General features: G+C 62.9%; 2 protein-coding genes across 2 annotated transcripts; both read right to left on the reverse strand.

Moving 5' to 3' along the window:
* Window positions 1-69: 69 nt before the first annotated feature.
* CHLRE_02g087900v5 (uncharacterized protein) lies at window positions 70-8665 on the reverse strand. The gene is made up of 16 exons (XM_043059366.1): window positions 7977-8665; window positions 7352-7641; window positions 6868-6978; window positions 6473-6563; window positions 6229-6270; window positions 5760-6042; window positions 4510-5397; window positions 4175-4296; window positions 3991-4071; window positions 3676-3777; window positions 3464-3539; window positions 3198-3337; window positions 2948-2977; window positions 2811-2835; window positions 2551-2589; window positions 70-2314 (listed from the first exon to the last, which is right to left on the reverse strand). The coding sequence occupies exons 1-16, from the start codon at window positions 8304-8306 to the stop codon at window positions 2058-2060; spliced, it is 2907 nt and encodes a 968-aa protein (XP_042927000.1). The 5' UTR covers window positions 8307-8665; the 3' UTR covers window positions 70-2057.
* Window positions 8666-9029: 364 nt separating this feature from the next.
* CHLRE_02g087950v5 (uncharacterized protein) lies at window positions 9030-20295 on the reverse strand. The gene is made up of 22 exons (XM_043059367.1): window positions 20040-20295; window positions 19565-19737; window positions 18628-18729; window positions 18145-18322; window positions 17668-17774; window positions 17220-17368; window positions 16667-16787; window positions 16158-16310; window positions 15523-15675; window positions 15290-15382; window positions 14736-14904; window positions 14326-14408; window positions 13939-14021; window positions 13524-13626; window positions 13246-13341; window positions 12713-12776; window positions 12358-12434; window positions 11976-12133; window positions 11419-11695; window positions 10905-11054; window positions 10313-10426; window positions 9030-10000 (listed from the first exon to the last, which is right to left on the reverse strand). The coding sequence occupies exons 1-22, from the start codon at window positions 20248-20250 to the stop codon at window positions 9884-9886; spliced, it is 2931 nt and encodes a 976-aa protein (XP_042927001.1). The 5' UTR covers window positions 20251-20295; the 3' UTR covers window positions 9030-9883.
* Between the last annotated feature and the right edge of the window lie 13 nt (window positions 20296-20308).

Here is a 20308-nt window from a genome sequence, read left to right on the forward strand (position 1 = left end):
CTGTCGCCACCGTGGCTTGCCGTGGCTTGCCGTGCGCGTGGCTAAATTCCCCCTAAATGCTATGGTGCCCGATAATGCTAAATGGCCACTGCTAGTCTTGATTGCTGCTGAACACGCCCGGGACTCCCTCAAAGGTCCCCCCTACCACCCGTCCCCCACTGTCCTACAGGCTACAGGGGGCCTGGGAACCTGGGAATCACATACGGGACTTCACCAACCTGCCTTAACACTGTCCCATCGCACACCCATCGCACACCCACTGTCCTACACTGTCCAGGTTTTGTTCCTAGCGCTTCTGTCCTGCGGCGTGCAGCGCAACGATACGTCCATACCGTACGGTACCGTATAACCCGGTACCCCTGATTCAGAACACGTGCACATAGTTTGGGGAGCGGCAGGTTCCTAACCCCCCCCCCCTACTCCTACGTCATGTCTCCGGCACTTGGGTCATATACAGATCTCCCACACACCAAGCCCCCAACCACCCACAACCTCTCACGGTGAAGGAGGCGGGGAATCAGCGTCATACGGCAAGCGCAATACCATGCCGTCACCAACAGCCCGAGAGATGAAAGGATGCGCAGACGGCACAGCGTCCCAACCCTTTGGCCTGATACCCAAAGTCACAAACGTCTGGATACGACCCCAGAAGTCAGCTACGACGGCAAGTCCAATGCTCAGCACCCGGGCCGACGGCAGCTTCGCTCGCGCCGCCAGCCAATATGATTTATGACTGCGACATTACAAGAAGGGACAGTCCTGGACAGTCCGACCAAGCAAGAGTGCCCAGCACCCAGGTCAGGAGGGAAACCGCCCTCCCCCCAGATGGCTGCCAAGTTATGCCAGCCTTCCGTCACCTCAGCTCAACGCCACTGCTTGCATGTGCCTGCTCATTCGCTCAGCCTTACAACACTGTCTGTCGCTTCCCCTGTCACTTCGATTCCCTTGGGGGCACGCCCCATGGATCGCTTGGCGGTCCGCTAGTGACTCATTTCCACTCCATAGCTTGATTCTATCCTCTTGACCACGCCGCAACTCGAAATATGACAAACGACATCAGCCACACCCCGCTGGGCTCCGGCCCAGTGATGAAACAAGCAGTTGCCGCCACCCGTTCTCTGCTGTGATACACCCACAGGGCTGCCTGTCTGATTTAATGATAACATGCACACACCACACGTTCAACGCCCGGAGCTCTTTGCGGCCATTCAATTTAACCATTTGCTTAATTGCTTCTCGCCGCAAGCCCAAGCACCGGTTCCGCTAAGTAGCAGCCCTCAGCAGAGAGAGACCGCCCCAGCACCCTCCACTCGAACCACGTAAGTACCCATCCCAAGCAACACACGACAGCACCATCACACGGTCACGGGCGCGGGCACGGTCAAATGCAACGCGCACGTCCCCCTTGCAACAGTTGAACAAGACGCGGTCTCGCGACGGCAAACAGCAAAAAGCATTCCCAAGACATCGGAAACAATTGCCTGCGCCCGCCGCTCGTGCGTTTCTATGCGCCAGTGTGCAGGCGGGCAGCCTTCTACAAAAGGGTTGGTTTGTGTTTCAGGCTCCAAGGCTAAACACCATGCAGAGCCCGCTAACGAACCCATCGCATGCTTCCGTTCACGAGCCACGTTCTTTATGAGCAACGCAGACCTTACTCGTTCGTAGTGCGCTCCTAACATTGCTTTGGCTAAGCGTCCCCATGGAACACACAAAGCCATGCCAGCCAGCCGCACAACTGAAGGCACGCATGAATCCCACCAACAGTTACTGTCTAGGAAACGTGGACCGAACTGCCACACACCACACGCACATGCAAATGCATTACAATCCGATACGGTACTGGCATTATATATGCGCACCAACATGCATCGAACAGATATATAATAAAACACCCGCATCCCTGCAACCTCCACGGTATCACCCATGGCCACATGTTTTGCAAAGGCATCCGTCAACTACGGCTTCCCCGCCCCGCAGCACCATACACATGCACCTGCGCCATGCGGCGCGACTAACCCACCGCCACAGCCCGCCATGCCATATCCCACAGCAATACTCTACACCGAGAACATGCGATTAAGCTCCGCGGCCGTGAGCGTAGCCAGGCGCTGCGGCCCCTCGGGCGAGCACGTGGCCGTTGCCAGCAGTACCTCCAGTTGCTGCTCCACCTGAGACGCTGTGGGCCTGTTGGCGGGCTGCTTCTGAAGGCAGCTGAGCGCAATCTTGCGGTAGGCGGCGGGGCAGGTGGGCGGGAAGGCGGGGAAGGTGGGCACGTAGCGGGGGCCCTCAGGCGTCTGCCGGCCCGCGCACTGGCCTGTTGACGAGCAGGCAGGGAGGGGCGCGAGTACAAACGGGTGGGTGGCGAGCGACAGAGATTATTGGCATTGATAGCTGGACGAGTTGCGCAAGCAAGCCAAGCTTAATGACAACAAGGGCGACTCGGAGCCATCTGAATGAGCGTGCAGGCGTACGCCGCAGAGGTACATTACTTGGGCGTTTCTTCTGAGCCCATCCGAGCAGCAGGAGCATTCCGACCCCCCGGCGGCTCACCATTGAACAGCTCCCAAAGAACGACGCCCAGAGAGAAGACTGCAAGGGAGCAAGGCAAGGCATGAGTGAGTTGCAAGAATGCATGCGCGCGTGCATGGGGGGCTGACAGGCATACTTTGTACAGGGTACACGTGATGCCGCGAGGGGTCAAGGCAATATCCAAGGGAGTTCATGAGTCGTCCTTAAGGGAGGATAGGTGGAGGGAGTCTCCAGGGGCGCACTACAGGCCGCAGCCACATTTCCCACTCATGGCCTCTCACCATCTGACGCTGGGCCCACTTGTGCCTGTGATGAACCAAGTAAAGGAGGGCAGTTGGGTTAAGCCCCGCAGCAAGCCAGGCAAACAAAAGACACCCAAGCCATCCAGCTATGACCGCAACGGCAGGCCCGCCCTCACCTTGAGCAGCACCGCGGGGCACATGTAGAACTGCGAGGAGGTCCGGGGAGAGGGAAGAGGTCATCACACGGTGGTCGGAGAGACGCGAACATGGCACAGCGCTCAGGAGCAGTAGCAGCTAGCGTCCATTCGGAACCCCCACTTGGCTGCCAGGTGCGACTACAGCATCCCTCACACCGGCCTGGTCATCAGCACTGCTAACCCTACATAGCAAGCAAAATGGACACACCAATCTGTCGCAATGTCTCACCATGGTCCCCATCCGCATGTTGGACAGGTGGCTGACGTGTTGCGGCAACATCACGCTCAGACCGAAATCGCCGACCTTGACTGTGTAGCCAGACGGCTCGGCGTCATTGCGCTTGAGCAGCACGTTGTTGGGGTTCAGGTCTGCAAGGGCGTGGCGTTCCGTGTGGGTGGAGTGAGAAATGCAATACGGTATGCAAGGCGCAGGGTTGCAGTTTCAGCAGCGGCAACGCACGGGCGCGCACACTGCTGACGTGGCGCGCGCCTTACCACCGTGCACGATTCGCTTGGTGTGTAGGTGTGTGATGGCCCGTGCGATGCCGTAGCCCAGGGACAGAACCGCCGGCTGCGAAGGCGGTACAGGGCCAGGAGCAAAACTAAGCAGCAGGCGTGGCGAGCGCGTGTGTACGTAGTGATACCGTTTGCTTGCGAGGTGCTATTGCTGGTGCTGCCACGATATGCGCAATGATGCCTCGGCTCACCATGTTTGCTTCCCCCGGCGCTGGCCAGATGTCTTTCCGGCCGTACAGAGACCGCAGCGCACCCCCGTCCGCATACTCCTGCACGATGTACAGCCGCCAGTCCTGCGTGCGTGTGGGTGGGTGGGGGCATTGCGAGCGTATCAGTTTCTTTCACTCGGGCCATCCGCCCAAGCGGCGCGAGCACTCCATCCTAGTTGCCTGCAGCAGGTGGAGTAGCAGTCAGCCATCCATCTGCATTTATGGACAGGCACAGGCGCCGCTCCGCAATCACGCGACACCGCGACACCACGCGACACCAGGCCGCACTCCGCGCACCATGATGGGCGCCTGCTGCGCAGGCATGGGCAGCAGGCCGTGGTGGCCGCCTATGGACTGCAGCTCACTACAGTAGGTGGCCTGTGGGCGTGCAGTACGTTTAGTGAACATGAACATGACCTCCAACGCCAAGAGTGGAAGAAGATAGGGAAGCGATTCCACCACCAACAAATACCACCCGTACGATGATGTTCGGGTGGACGACGGAGCTCGCCAGAGCCGCCTCTTTGAGCGCGCTGCGGCGGTGGTCGGTCGTGGCACTGAACACCACGGTCTTGATCGCCACGGTGAGCCCCTGCCATGTGCCTGCGCGCCAAGTGACGTACCGAAAATTCATGCACACAGACGACACAGTTTTGTAAGTTTGGAGCTTGACGAGACTCTATGATGCGTTGCGTGTCAACAGCCTCTTCAGCAGCCTCTGCCACGGACGCACCCCTTCAGTTTCCAGTCGCTGCTGGCACCACCTGACCAACACACACCCGCTGAAGCCGCCGCCACTGGCGCTCTCGGACTCACCCTTGTACACCACTCCAAAGGAGCCGGCGCCAATGACCGCCTCCATCTGAATTGCCACGTCCTGCACGCTGCAGCGCACCGCCTTGGACATCTCTAACAACTCCGCTGGCACGTCCCGCGCCGGCGGTGCGGGCTGCGGCGGCGCCGACGGAGCCGGTGCAGCCTGCACCGCGGCTGCAGGCCCGCCGCCGGGCCCACCGACGGCAGTAACAGCCGTGTTGGCGCCTGCTGGTGTAGCCGGCCCGGTGGGGCTCGCGCGGCCGCCGCCTCTCCCGGCCCCGTCCGCACCCGCACCCACACCCACACCTGCACCGGCACCGGCGGCCGTGGCATGCGCCGCTGCTGCCGGTCCCGCCGCCCCGGGCTCCGGCTGCTGCCGCGCTCTCCCCCCTGGATCTGGAGCCCCTGCCCCTACGTCGGCCCCTGCGCCGTGTGCACCTCGGGCTCCGGCGGGTGCGGCGCGGTTCCCCGCGGAGGCATTCTCGCCCGTTACCGAGTCGCCGCCGGACCCCTCCTGTATCTCCGCGGGCGGCGCGCCGGCGGCGACCGGTCTGCTCGCCATGTTTCCATTGGCCATGGCCGCCCGGTGCATCCGCGCGACCTGCTCCGCTGACAGCGTTATAACCAAGCTCTGGTGCACAGGCGCGCTGCCGCCGCGCACGCTTCCGTCGGCGCCCGACGCCGCCACGTCAGCGGCGCCGCCGTCGGGCTGCGGCACCAGCGGCGGTGCCACGCTATCCGGTGTCCGACTGCCTTCCGAGTTGGAGGGGAGGGAGTCCTCCCCTTCCACACCCTTGCTGGCGCCGCCGTTGCCGCCACCGGCGCTGCCGCCCGCGCCGGCGCTGCCACCCTTCGGGTCGTCATCCACGTAGGGCTCCGTGGGCCGCCCTGCACAGGCACGGGGGCAGAGCAGGAGGCACCGGGGCACTGAGGTCATCATGCACACGGTCACGTAACGTGCTGAGGACAGTGCGTGTGTGTTAAACAGCACAAGGAAAACATTGCGCAAAGGCAGTGTGTGTGTGTGTGTGTGTGTGCGGAAATCATCATTAGTCACTAGAGCCTTTTTGTCCAGACTCATCAGGCGCAGTCACGGGCCATCCAGAACGTGCTTGCACATTCCCGCGCCCATACACGCACGGCACTTGCCCTCTCCATCCAACCGTGGTCCCTGCCTCCATCCAATGCGCGTTGCCCACGCCTTCCCGCTATGGCCGGCATGGCGCCGCCCCTACCTCCCTCCCTCTCACATGCGGGAAGCGGCTCGTCCGGGTGGTTTAGTCCCAGGAACAAACCGCCCTCGTCATCGTCGTCGAAGCGCCCGCCGCCCGCGCCACCGCCGAAGCGTGACGGCCGCATGCCGCCGCCGCCACTGCCCCGGCCGCTAGCACCGTCGGCGCTTCCGCCCACCATGCCCATGCCACCGTACAGTTTGTTGGCCGCCTCGAGGTCTGGCTCAGGTCGGGAGGAGAGGTCGGGCGGCTCCTCGCAGGCCCGATTCATACCCAGGCGCCCAGCCGCGATGGAAATAGCCTGGCGCGATTCAGCGAACATGCGTTGGCATTTGTCGGATGTAATCTTTTTGCGGCAACAGCTGCATCAATGTGTACCGCAAGCGGCGTTCCGCGGCTGCTGCACTAGTGTGAAGCTCTCGTGTGCAGTGCATAGCAGCTCCCAGTCCACAGCGCAGTAGCAGCAGGCAGCAAGCAGCTCGCTCACCAGCAGGATCACCGAGCCCGGCAGCACCACAGCCACCACCACCTGCAGGCGCAAGGACACATGGCTTGAAACTGGTCAGCCGCGGCCCCACGCACATTCCAGCAGCTGCGCCTGCAAGTCCCTGCTCCTCGGGTGGCGGCCACAGTCGCCACGTGCACGCATGGCCAGCAGTCCGCCATACACCAGACACACAGACACGCTGATGTTCAGATGCCACTTGCAACACGCGCTCCCTCCTTCGCACCGTCATGAGGTAGGACTCCCCCTTGTTGCCGCTGCCGCTGCCGCCCGCGTCTGTGATGCCGTCCAGGATGCGGATCAGGTCCGCCAAGCACCTGCAGCATTCATGGCGGATGTGCGGCTACAGTCAGGCTGCTGCTGCTGCGCACACACATCATCGAAACCAGCATACGAGAGACGACACCTCCGTGAAACCACCAGCACGCCAACCAGCTCTTCCCGCATCGCAACCAGCAGTCCAGCACCCTTACCCCCACCGCCGAACTGGCCCCCACCGCCGCCACCATCCCCCCGCCTCTGCTTGTACTGAGGTAGCTCCGGTTGATGTCGTTTAGCTTGGGCTGGTAGTTACAGCCCCGCCCCTCCCCCCAAAACGGTCTGCCCACCGCCCCGACGCACTCTGCCCCGGGCTTCTCGTTGAGGCAGGACTGGTCCACTGGGTGATCCACAAAGTAGAAGCAATCCAGGGCAGACCACTGGAAACTGTTGTAGCTGGCGCTGCCGCCGGGCCTGCGCGTCATGTGTGTGTGTGTGTGTGTGTGTGTGTGTGTGTGTGTGTGTGTGTGTGTGTGTGTGTGTGTGCGTCATGTGTGTGTGTGTGTGTGTGTGTGTGTGTGTGTGTGTCGCTGTGTCGCGGGGCATGGGCGTGTGCGGCGTGTACGTGTACAATGCGTGCGAGTTAGGGAGCAGTTGGTGCGCGGGCACACGCCGTGACGTAGGGGCGGTGCTGGAGGTGGCGATGTGGCCCTGCACACCTTGCTGCCGCCCTCCTAGGCTCATACATGCATGGGCTCCCGCAAACTATACACACGGCAGCATGACACACCAGCACACACACACACGCACGCACAAACACATGCACAGACACAGGTACGTGACTCACGAGTACGGCGCCAGCACTGTCTGCACGTCGGTCTGCTGAATCACCATCGCCTCATAGTGCTCCACCCCTGGCTCTGCTGTATAGTTGTACCTCAGCTCGGGGTACAGCTGGCACAGCTGCGGCCCCGGCACGCCCGGCGGTCGGTCGGCGGCGCGCATGGATATGATTGCTAGTTCCACTGACAGCCCGACACGGCGGCGCAGGATGCAGTTTCGGGCGGTGATGAAGGCCCCAGGCGAGGCGCGGAACGGCAGGAAGTAGGACTGGGTCAGGTTGTGGTAGTCTGAAATCTGCGGGCGGGAGGCAGGGAAGGGAGGGAGGGAGAGAAGGAGTTGGGAGATAGGAGGGGCGTGGCTGCTGCTGATGTGGTAGCAGGACGCATGGTGCAACGGCGGAGGGCGGGCCGGCTGTGGGGTGTTGCACGGCGCTGTTACGCGGGCGGGAGGCTGGACCGTCTGGGCCTACACAGCCTGCCGCCGCGACGCAGCCTTGCCCTGGCGTTGTCCGTTCCTAAGTCATAGCAAGGCAGGGGCTTGGCGTTGCGGGAGGTAGGAGACAGCGCGTGCCCGCGCCTGCCCGCGTCGCGACGGGCCCCGCGCCTGCGCTGCATGCCGTGCTGCCTCACCTCCAAGCCCTCAAACACCAGTGATGCCGACGGCGCCAGCCATATGATGCCGGTCAAGTTCGCCCAGTTGAGGGACACGTAGACCTGGGGCTGGGCCTGCAAAGCCCCTGAGAGCTTGACGGCTCTGCCATCCGCGATGCTCACAACCCCCGGCCACTCCGCCCCAACGAGCGTTAGAGTATCGTTCAAGTATATTTGTGATACAGCAGTGTTGTTGAGTGCCATCGCAAGCCCGCGCGTGCTGTTGACGGTCACGCTGCCCACGTCTTGCGCTTGAGCAGCGGCAGCCCGAGCGCTGCCCAGTAGTAGCGCTAGCAGCAGCGCGTACATCTTATACCACCACAGGCTCCAAGGTAGGCGTCAGGTGCGACGCGGGGTTGTCATGCCCTGTCTCTCCCCGGCTTCCTCCCACGCATCTTAGCCCCAACTAAGCAAAAGATGATATTAGGTGAGAACTTCCTTGATGCGATGTGTGTTGACTGGCCAGCTTTTGCGAGTAGACTCGGGCTTCGTTCGGCGAATTACCAATTCCCACCAAACCCTTGTTGTTTTGTATAACTACAGAGAGTAAAAGTAGACGGAAACCGATCTGAGTGGCCGACAACTCGTTTCGGTTGTTGCCATGTGCGCGCGGTCATGTGACCATTTAGAGTGAGCAAATTTTTGCTGGCAGTCCGCGCTCCCAAAATATGTACAAATGTATGTATTGATGACAGGTTACACACACGCGCAGTGGGCCGGTGCGTTGGCGCTTTAACCCCCATAGCACCGCGCCGGCTGGGGGCTCTGCCCGGTTGGGCGCCCAGCGGTCGTGATGGAACATGGCAAGGGGCAGGAAAGCGTCGCCTTTGGTGCACGCCCTTATGTTATCTTTTGTGGGGATTACGTAACAAAGTGACCACTCACCACGCCGCAAGCGCCGCCTGGCCTACGGCAGCACGCCCTGCACGCAGCCGCCGTGCAAGCCGGCATTGGGAGTGGCCCACCACGGCACCACCTCCCCCTGCATTGGGCGCGTCATGTGACGTTGATAACGTGGTGGGGAGACGTCCGACAAAAGATGATTATACTTGCGTGTTGGTTGGCCGGCACGACGCCACGGTTGCCACGACTTACCACCATTTGCCACTGTTAAAATGTCACGCATATGCTGGCTTCGCACGGCGCCGCCACCCGTCCGACTACCAGCGGTGTGGCCGATGGCGTATTCCTGTCACTGGCGCACGCCAGGTATCACGCGCACGCACGTACTGCAACCCCCGCCCGCCTGGCGCCTGCTAGCTCCGCACCGCCTGTACCAATGAGAACATGGGGCGCCAGGCCGCCAGCCCGCCGCCGTGCCTTGACAGACCACAGTCCTTCACAACGGCCCCACGCATCACATCCTCCTGCCTGTTTTACCCGTCCGTGCATCTCACGACTCACGCCTCAACCCTGCGTATCACACACACAGACGGCCTTGCTTGACACGCGCACGCGTGCCGTTCGTGGATCCTCAAGTGCACCTGCTCCACCACACACAACCGCACCTGCACCAGTTCTAGGACCGCGCACCCGCCCTTGACCATTGCCCCTCGCGTGTCGGTCCTTCACCGCCATCCTGTTACTGCGGTCCATACACACAGCTCACGCAAGCGTGTCCATTACGAGGCGTCTCGTTGCACCCCTTAACGATCCGTACCGCGACTCACGCCACCCGTCCAACGCGTCGACCACACCTCGGTCCTCAGCCTCAAGCCGCCTTGCTCACCCACCGCCAGCAGCACTGTCGTTGCTGCCCCACAACCAAAGAGTGAAACTCAGGCACCACACACCACCACCACAGTGCGGGCGCCTGCTGCTGCAGCCTCCCGCGCGCCGCCGCCCCCTTTGCTGCAGCCTCGCGCTACAGCCATACGCCGCCTGCTTTACTTGATGGAGGCGCCGACGATGGTCGCCACTTTGACGGGTCCGGCGGAGGTGGTGAAGGCCGCGCCCTTGTATACCGCCACGCAGCCCGCGTCCGTGGTGAAGTCGGGCTGGATCTGTGTGTGGGAGAGGGGGGGAGCAGGAGGAGTGAGCAGCAAAAGACGAGGATCGAGACGAGCCCTCACAGCCACATGTGGCGGCTGCCACCAACTCCCAAGGTTGCCATTGCAGGGGCCGCAGGCGTAAGCGTGTTGCTGGGTGCGCAGGGAGTAGGTGGCCACGCATCACCTCGCACGTTGATGTGTCCACCACCACCACCACCCTGCACCTATCTCCCCGCCCCCCACCACACACACACACACACACACACACACACACACACACACACACACACACGCACACACACGTACAAACACGCGCGCACTCACCGCCTCGAACACCTTCTTGCGCGGGTTGAGCTGCTCCTCCGGCTCGCCAGGGAAGCCCGGCCAGCTGATGCGCTCGCCCACCTTGGCGCCGGCGGGCGGCTCCAACAGCTCCAACTGTGGGTTTGGGGTGGGGTTACAATCATTGAGAAGTGACGGCGTAAGGGTGGGGTTGCAAAGATGGTTGATGAAAAGCGGGGGTATAGCATGCGGGGTTGCTTAGTTAGAGGGATGAGTGGACGAAACGGAGCGCCAGGTGGAAGCGGAGGAAGAGGCGGTAGCAGTCCATGGAAGACGGGTAGGTGTATCGCCATTTAGTTTGACCGACGCGAGCTTGTTGAGCTGACGTCCAGCTAAAGCCGCACGAGTGGAGACCTGCCAGTCACGGCACATGTGAACCCACCCACCCACCCACCCTCCCACCCACACAACCGCCCACACAACCGCCCAACCTCCCATGCCCAGCCCTCATCCCTAGCCCCCAGCCCCGTATTATTCACTTGCAACTAACGCCTCTACCTTGCGCTCCGCTCGTTATAGCTTGGTTAGGTTTAGTTTGAGCTGGTATTTACAACCCCACCCGCCGCCCGCTCACCTGCGCCCCGTCGGCGCTTGACGCCGCCAGCACCATGGCCTGGCTCTGCACGCCGCGCATGGCCGCCGGCTTCAAGTTGCACAGCAGCACCACCCGCCGGCCCACCAGCGCCTCGGCGGTGGGGATGTACTTGACCAGCCCGCTCACCACCTGGGGCGGGAAGAGCGTGGGCGGGCGGGCGGGCGGGCGGGCGGGCGTCGAAGAGGCGCGGGATGAATACGGTGGTTTGCGAGATTGTTGTGAAGCAGTGAGGAAGAGTGCCCGCCGTTCAGAGCGCGTCGCAGGGGAGGCCTTGCGGGTTTTGAGCAGGCTGCGTGTTATAGCGACTCCTCCTGCTTCTCATTGTTCACGGCAGCTCCCCAACCCGCCGCATCTCACCCCCCGCTTGTCGCGTGCCACTCCGTTGTCAAGCATCGGCCACGCTCTCCTCCTCGTTCTATTGCATTGGGTTTGGTTTAGTTTGGGCTGGTATTTACAAACCCCCCCCCCCATCCCTGCCCTTCCCCGCACCCACCTGTCGCGGCTGGGGCTCGCCCACATCCACCTCCTCCACGTACAGGCTCTCCGCGTCCGGGTGCTTCCAGGCCTTTGTGATGACGCCCACACGCACGTCCAGCCAGCTCACGTCCGGAGTGCCCTCGCGCGCCGCCTTCTTTTCCCCGCCCGCCGCCGCCGCCCCGCCCTGTTTGTCGGCGCCGCCCTTGCCGCCCGCCGCCTTCTTGTCGCCGGGCTTGGCGCCGCCGGCGGTGGCCGCCGCCGCGGCCTCGTCATCCGCCTGGTTGCCGCCGAAGCTGTGTGAAGCGAAGGGATGTGTCACAAACGAGTAAATATTCAAATTCAAGTTGCCGGGAGGGTTGGGCCGAGGTAACGAGCGGGAAAAGGACGCAATCCGATTTGCCCCAGCCAACGTGCAGCTGCCCCACACCGCATATGACATGAAACCCATGAAACCCATGTTCCGGGCAGCGCAGGCGTTGCAGGCAACCGGCGTACCGCTCCCCTGTCTCCGACGCCGTCCCTCCCCTCCCCACTTCCCCTCCCTACGCCGCCCCTTCCTTCCCTCCTCCTCACCGCGCGCGCAGCTCCGCAACGGTTTCGTCGCTAATGGTGCTGATGAGCGGCCCCGGCGTGCCGATGGCGTGGCCGGCGGGCACCAGCGACTGCGGCTGCCGGCAGCCCGCCACCAGCTCATCGCTGAGAGCCACACTGGATTCGTACGGCAGGTTGAGCTGCAAGAGTCCGGTTTTAGAAATGGTCGGTGTTGTGCGGTTACGAACGTGCGAGGGAGGAATGGGCGAGGAAAGGCATGTGCGTGACCGCCGCAATCCTGGTCAGGATGCGGTATGGGTTTGGGGGCTGCTGCTGTCGCCGGCATTGCAAGGCAGCCACCACCACCGCCACCACCAGCAACACCACCACCACAATCACCAGCAGCAACGAAGCCGCGCCGCACCTGCTGCAGGATCTTGGCTGACAGCGAGGGCATGTAGGGAGCCATCAGTGCCGACAGCAGCCGCACCAGGCCCACGCCTGTGCGGAGCGTAGGAGGGGCAGGCAGCGATTGGAGGCGTGTGTTCCGTCGCCGACGTGCCACGAAACATATATCTGCGGGCTACAGGCGGCGCCCGCCGCGGCGCCCACCAAAGTAAGTTGCATGCGCGCCCTCCCTGCACGAGCGCACCCGCTTCCCGAGAACACGCTGGCCAGACACGCCGGTGGGCGCCGCGGTTTGGTGGGGTCTGGAAATAAGTAGCCTGTCCCCCGGTTCTGGCGTCCCCGCCCGCCCGCAGCTGTGCCGGCACACTCACTGGTGGCGACAAGGGTGGCGCACTTGTCCTTGTCCTCCTTCACAGCCACCCAAGGCTTGGTGTCCTGGCAGGGCCGGCGGCGAATGGGTGTGAGCGGGGGCGGGGGCGGGCGGGAGGTGTGAGCGGGTACTAAGTGTTGGGAGGTGGGGATGAGGAGGCACGAGGGAGGCACGGGGGAGAGGAGAGTGGGAGCGGGAGGGAGGCAAAGCTGCAATCGCTGCGTAGAGCTCTCTCCCTGCGGAATGACTGCTTGTCCGTGGCTGCAATGCAATGGGTGCCAGGCTGCCAGCACGCACGTCACGCCCGGGACACGGGAAAACCATCTCGTCCATCCCCTAAGAACATCATGAATGTAACCCCCACACCCCATCACACCCTGCACCACTCACCACAACCTACCTCTACCCGCGCTTGGCCCCAGCTCGCCCCACAATAAAACCCACGCACACGCACCCCCACACCCATACCCACATGCTCACACCCACCCGGCCACCCCCAAACGCCCACGCCCACACCCGCCCTCCCGCTCACACCTGCAAGAACTTGTTGCCGTCTGCCGAGATGGACATGACCAGCCGCAGCCCCTCCTTGAGCTTGATGCGCTCCATCGCCGCAATGTACTCGTCCACCTGTGAATGTGTGTATGGGGAGGTGGATGGGGTTAGGGTAAGGGAACACAAACACACACCCACAACACGTTGTCGATACCCTTCCCCTTGCGTTTAAAACATACGGTGTGGTCTGCTAAGTATTATGGCAAGGCACAACGCATCTTCATTGTTCAACACAGGCTACATACGGGCACACGCACCTTGGGCCCCACGGTCTTGCCCAGCTCCTCCGCCTCCGCCTGCCCCGCGGCAGTGGCGCCGGGCACCACGCCGTCAAAGAACTTGGACACGAACATCAGCGCCCTGGGTGCGGTGGGGAGGTTGGGAAGGGTCGGGAAGAGTTGGGAAGAGTTGGGAAGCGTTGAGCGCAGCACATGAGTGAAGGGACGACGGGGCGTTCGACGTGGTGGCGTTTGAAACAGACATAGGGGGGTTCCAGGCACGATTATGGTAGTCAGGAGGCGGCTCTCCTTTCCCCTCCTCCTCCTCCTCCTCCTCCTCCTCCTCCTGCTCCTCCTCCTCCTCCTCCTCCTCCTCCTCCTCTTCCTCCTCCCCCTCCTCCTCCTCCTCCTCCGCCTCCTCCTCCCCCTCCTTCCCCCTGCTGCCCCATCCCACCGGTTGATGAAGTTGCCCAGGTTGGCGAGCAGCTCGGAGTTGTTCTTGGCCGCCAGGTCGCTCCACTTGAAGTCCGTGTCGGCCTGGGGGTGGCAGTTGTAATGGTGGTGGTTGTGGTGGTTGTGGTGGTGGTGGTGGTGGTGGTGGTAATGGTGGTGGTGGTGGTGGTGGTGGTGGGTGGGTGGGGGGGTGCTGAGCATAAGCAGAGAGTGTTTGGTTGCAACAGGCCCTGTGTGCCACATACCCTGCACCAGGTACAGAGGTACGGACTCCCCCTCCCGCTCCCCACTGCTCCACATCTGCTTCCTTCTTAACACACATACACACACACGCACACACACACACACACACATACACACACACACAGAACCACACGCGCGCCCTCACCTGCTCGGGCCTGTTGGCCAGCAGGTAGTAGCGCCACACCTCCACCGGGATGCCCGTCTCCTGGGCCTGGTTGCCGAACACACCTGGACAGGGGCGGGGGGGGGGGGGGAAGGCGGGGAGGTGGCGGAGGAAGGGGGGGAGGGGTAAAGGGGGTCGAGGAGGAGAGGAAAGGTGGCAGGGAGGAAGCGGTGTGTGTGTGTGTGTGTGTGTGTGTGTGTGTGTGATTCATGCCACAACCAAAGCCGAGGGGTAGGGGGGGTTGTAATTACCAACCTAGCAGAGCACAGGCAGAGAGGGGCATAGCCGTTCACGGAGAAACCCAAACACCACAACCACCATCACCTCCCCCTCCACCCCCTCCTCCCCCTCCTTCCCCTCCTTCCCCTCCACCACCTCCTCCTCCTGCTCACCCGTGCCGCGGCTCTTGGAGAACTTGCCGCCCTCGTAGTTGAGGTACTCGGTAACGCTGATGTTGCGCATCATGGTCCAGTCGCCGCCGGTGCCCAGCAGCGTGGCGGGGAAGATGACGGTGTGGAAGGGCACGTTGTCCTTGCCCATGAACTGGACCAGCTCCACGTCCTGTTGTGGAGAGAGATTTGGTTTGGAATTTACTCTTTTGGAAATCTTGGGATTTGCTTGGATTTGTTTGGGTTTGTTGTGGGTTCATTTGGTGTGTGTGTGTGTGTGTGTGTGTGTTAAATAAAAACAACATTACGAAGCCCGCCCAGTGTGTGTGTGTGTGTGTGTGTGTGTGTGTGTTGTTTCAGTGTTTGCAAGCTGGTTCCAGGCATGACCAGTTAGTAGCAGTAGGTAGGCCATGCTGAACCGGCGTGCGGTGAGAACGGTTGCAGGTTGGATCACTGCGCGTACACCACCGACGTCCGAGCCTCTCACCAACACCAACACGCATCACAAAGCAAGCGCCATGCACCACGCATTCCCTCACACGGCCCGGCGGCCGCACCTTGGGGCTCTTCCACCAGGCCTCCCAGTCGGGTGTGTAGTTGGCGGTGATGGAGATGTAGCCGATGGGCGCGTCGAACCACACGTAGAACACCTGTGCAGTGGTGTGTAAAAGGAGCACAAGGAAAGTAAATGCCGTGTGCGCAGGTGTATGTTCAAGAGCAGAAGGAAAGCAAAGCGCAAAGACAATGTATGCGATGCGGTGTATGTGTGTATGCACACACACCGCCCTACCTTCTCCTCAAAGCCCTCCAGCGGCACAGGCGTGCCCCACTTGAGGTCGCGCGTGATGCAGCGCAGCTTGAGGCCGTCGCGCATCCAGGCGTTGGTTAGCGTCACGCAGTTGGCGGACCAGCCGCCCTGCGCGCTGGTGGTGGTGATGTACTCCTGTTTGGGGTGAGGGGGTTACATTCATGATGAGTTAAGAAGAAGCAAGGTTGTAGCCAGGGGAGGGTGTGGCGGCAGCGGCGCGGCGGCGGCGGCAGAGGTTGGAAAGGGTGTCCTCAGATACAGTACCGAGACCAGCGGAGACGCCGGAACGGAGGGCAGGAGCCGGACCGACAAGCAGGTCATGGCCTGGCACAAGTGGGGCGGCTTGTAGGGCTACCGCTGTCACGCACACGGACCCTGAGTCCCTCATCCCAGGCTCCTTGCACTGAGGCACACCTGTTTAGTTCCCAGCCTCTCCTCGCTCTATTGCATTGGTTTCGGTTGAGTGTGGGCTGGAATCTGCAACCCTTCCCTACCTGCTTCTCCCCAGCGCGCTCGTCTCACACTTCTTGGATTGCTGGATGGGATGTTTATGTAATCACACGCACACACAAACACACACAAACAAACACACACACACCTCCTGCCGCGGGGCGCACCTGCAGCTGCGGGCTGAGCTGGGGCAGGTCCAGGAACACGTGGCGCGTGGAGCGCATGACGGGCGTGGTGCCGGTCAGCTTGCACTTGGGCCGGATCAGCTCCGTGGGGTTCAGCAGGTTGCCGCAGCCGTCGCACTGGTCGCCGCGGGCGTCCTGAGGGGGAGGGTTACATTCATGATTGTTTAAGAAGTGAAGGCGTAGCCAGGAACAGTACGGTAGTATAGCAGACGCGTTGTGTTATCGATGTCCGTGAAGTCCAGGGGGAGGGGGGGGAGGGGCACAGCGGAGGTCATGATGTGGAGAAGGGAGTGGATATTTGACAGCAAGTTTGAAGCGCCGACGTCCAACGGGGGAGGTAGAGCGGGTGTGTTGGTTGGGCTACGCAACGCGCGCACGTGCGTGCTCCAGGGACTTGAGGGAGAGGGACTGCAAACGCGCGTGTACGCATGTCCTCAAATGGGTTTGTGTGGTTTGTGGTCAGAGCCGGAGGGAGTGCTGGGGTGTCTTACCTCGTACCCGCACTTGGGGCATGTGCCGGTGACGAAGCGGTCTGCCAGGAACTTGCCGGCGGCCTCCGAGTACAGCTGCTGCATCTCTTGCTGCACCAGCTGCCCGCGCGACTGCAGCGACCTGCGGGAGGAGGCAGGGAGGCAGGGGGGGTTACATTCATGATTAGTAGGGAGCAGGGAGGCAGGGGGCTGCATTCATGATTAGTAGGGAGCAGGGAGGCAGGGAGGAGGAGGAGGATATAAGAGGGAGGAAGAGGGACAGGAGGGTTGCAAGGTCAAGGCCATGGGAACATGGAGAGGGGGAGGAGGAAAGAGAAGGCGGGGAGGGAGGCAGGAGAAAGAGACGAGGGGCGGAGGAACGATTGGAAGGCTGCGGAGTAGGTGCGGGAGGGTGTAAGGGAGGATGCTGGCAGCAGAGCAGGTAAGCAGCTCAAGGTAAACAGATCGCACACTCAAGCTTGGACGCTAATTGCCTGTGACTAACATAATGACATACAAGCGAGTCGCTGCCTAGCTCCCTAGCCGCCAGTCTCCCTGGCTCCGCCTCACTCACTTGAAGATGTCCTGCGCGATCTTGGTCTGGGCGCGCGTGGGCGTGCGGCCGAAGCGGTCGAACGCAATGTCGAACCACTGGTAGATGCCGGCGTGGATGGCGTGGTACTTGTCGCAGATTTGCTGGCACGTCAGCCCCTCCTCCAGAGCCTGCGTATTCACAAGGGGCGTGGTGGCGGTGGCGGTGGCGGGTGGCGGAAGTTGGGGCGAGGAGGGTGCCTGACGGCGGGTGCCGAGGGCATTACTGCAAGCGCCGGCGCCGGCGCCGGTGCGCCAGCGTGCAGACGCCCCCCCTCCCGGTAACGACTTCGTCTGCAGTCTTCATTGCATCCTGTACTGCTTTTCCAACCACACTTGCAACCCCCCCTACTCCCACCCCGCGGCTGCGCTACAACGCCCCGAAAACCCCGTCTCCTGCCCCCTCTCCCCAACCCCAACCCCGTCCCCACCTTGGTCTCGGTGGCCGTGCCGTACTCGTCGGTGCCGCACACGTAGATGCAGTTGTGGCCGCGGGCGCGGCAGTAGCGCGCGTACACGTCAGCAGACAGCACGCAGCCTGCGTGCAGCGAGGTGGGGGAGTGGTAAGCCGCTTTCACAGTACCCACTTGCACTCCCTCATTTCTGGGCCCCTCCTGCCCCGCCCACCGGCACTACGGCACCCTACTGCTTGACGCCCGGCCGCGGGCACCGTCACTCACTGTGTACACCTGAGCGCATACCTCTTCCCTAGGCGCTTCCCAAACCCTCTCTCCGGGCGCGCGTCCAGCCCCCACGAAGTACCCAGTGCTCAACCCCCCTGTCCCCTGTCTCCTGCCCCCTCTCCCCTTCCCCTTCTGTCCCAATCCCCCCACTCTCCATGAACGGCCACCCCCCTCTCCCTGCCCCCTTTCCCCAGTCTCCCCTCCCCCCTTCTCCCCGCCACCCACCGATGATGTTCCCCAGGTGCGGCACGTTGTTGACGTACGGCAGAGCCGAGGTGATCAAGATGTTGCGGCGGCCGGGGATGGGGCGCTTGGGGCGGGCGGCTGTGTAGGCCGCGGCGTCGTCATGCCACACGCCCACCACTGCGGCGCCGTCGTCGCAGCCCACGTCAGCCACGGCGGACTGCGGGGCGGCGGAGCGGAGCGCGCCCAAAGACAAACCTCAGCGGGCGGTTGCGGCACCGTGCCCTCTGCCTTTCAAAACACAGTGTCCGATGTCCCAGTACACCCGTACACCCGTACACCATGTCTCCTCGGCCTGGGTGCCCTGGCCGCCGTCTGCGCCGCTGTGCCGCCCTCCGCCCCGGCCCCTGCCACGTGCGGCATGCACGCCTCCCCCCTGTCACGGGCGTGTCCATTGGGTTTGCTCCCTCAACACCTCCCCCGCGCTCCGCCCTCCCGCCCTCCCGCTCGCCCCGCCCGCCACACCTGCACCGCCGGCGCCGCCGCCACCGCCCCCACGAAGCTGTCCAGCTGCTGCGGCAGCTTCTTGCGCAGCCCCAGCGGCAGCAGCGTGGCGAACACAAACACCTGCGGCACGTAAGGGTTGGCGGGTCGTCAGGGCGGTCAGCACAGGGCGCGTGTGCGGCTGCGCTCCGGCCTCAGAAGAACGGCCCCTGCTGCGCCTGTGCCTCGCCGGTATCAAGCCTAACGCCTGAAGCCTGGAGGTCTTTAGGCTGCACACACCACACTGCTGTTGCCTCCGGCACTGCGGCAAGCACCCGCACCGCGCCCCCAGAGGAGCCGTGTCTGAAGCCGTGTGTCCAGCCGGCGGTCCGGCCAGTGCACCCCAGTCCCGGCTCCGGCCCCGGCTCCGGCTGTTGCCACCCCACGCCACGCGCGCCCCCTGGGCTGCGGTGCTGCGTCACCCCCAACCGCACACACAGGTTGCTCGCTTCCCAACACCATTCAAACACCAAAACCAAGCGTCCTCACCGCCACCGCCACCGCCACAAGTCGGGGGGGGGGGGGGTTGTAGATCCCAGCCCAGACTAAACCAAACCCAATGCAATAGAGCGAGGAGGAGAGCGTGGCCAATGCTTGACAACGGAGTGGCACGCGACAATAGTCCCCATTCCCGAAAGGCACCGAGTTCCCTGGGGGAGGGGGAGGGCCACGCCGGGTCGCCGCACCCACCAGTCAGGCCCCACAGCCTGCCGACGCACCCACCCACCCCGCCTCCAGACAGCCCGCCGACACGCCTTGCACTCGCCCCCTCGCCTGCACTACCACCCTCACATCACCCAACACCACCCAAGCACAATACATCACCACCCAACACCACCCCAACACACCACCATCACCACCAAACCAACCACCAACCACCGCCACCCTTGCCTCCCGCTCCCCTCCCTCCACAACACACCTCCGCCAGGCCGGCCGCCGCTGCGTTGAGTTCGCCCGCGGTCAGCGCCGCCTCCAGCTCCACCTCCGCTGCTACCAGTGCATCGCCGCCCAGGTAGGTGGCGGGCCGCAGCACGGCCTCGGCCCAGTCCACCCACTTCAGCACGGACAGGGGCAGCGAGGCGCGGCCGCCGGCTGCGGGGGTGTGAGGGGGAAGGGGACGGGAGAAATCGTTGTGAGAGGGCGCGGTGGCGTGGCGGGGTGGGGAAGGAAGGTAGTTGGTGGGTGCTCAGTGGGAGGAGGAAAGTGGGAGGTTCCAGACGTCCCAGCGCAACGTGTGTCGCAGGCGTGCGGGGGCTGCGACCAGCCCCGGCACAGGCCATGGACCCGCGTGCACGTTCGCGCAGGCCCCGACTCGCCCCCGACGCTTCGGCACGTGCCCCTGATCATACGAGCGCCTTGTTTCCCAAAGTGGGCCTTCGAGGTGTGGAGCTCACCGAGGAATGTCGCTGCGGCGCTGGGCTCCGACAGCTGCAGCTCGCCAGAGCTGAAGAGAATAGTGTTGGTGGCGAAGGGGTTGCTACCTTTGCTAATCACATCGTTCACGGAAGCGGCTGCGGTGAAATTGAGCTTCTTGCCATAGAGATGTGCGGCTGCGTCGACCTTCAGGGCCTGCACATCGCCCTTGCGGGCGTGTAGGGCGGCCATGGTTGTGTGGGTAAAATAATTAACTAGAGCTGGCTTGCTATTGTTGAGAAGTTTGGCC

Source organism: Chlamydomonas reinhardtii, chromosome 2, assembly GCF_000002595.2.
Source record: "Chlamydomonas reinhardtii strain CC-503 cw92 mt+ chromosome 2, whole genome shotgun sequence".
Lineage (NCBI taxonomy): Eukaryota > Viridiplantae > Chlorophyta > Chlorophyceae > Chlamydomonadales > Chlamydomonadaceae > Chlamydomonas > Chlamydomonas reinhardtii.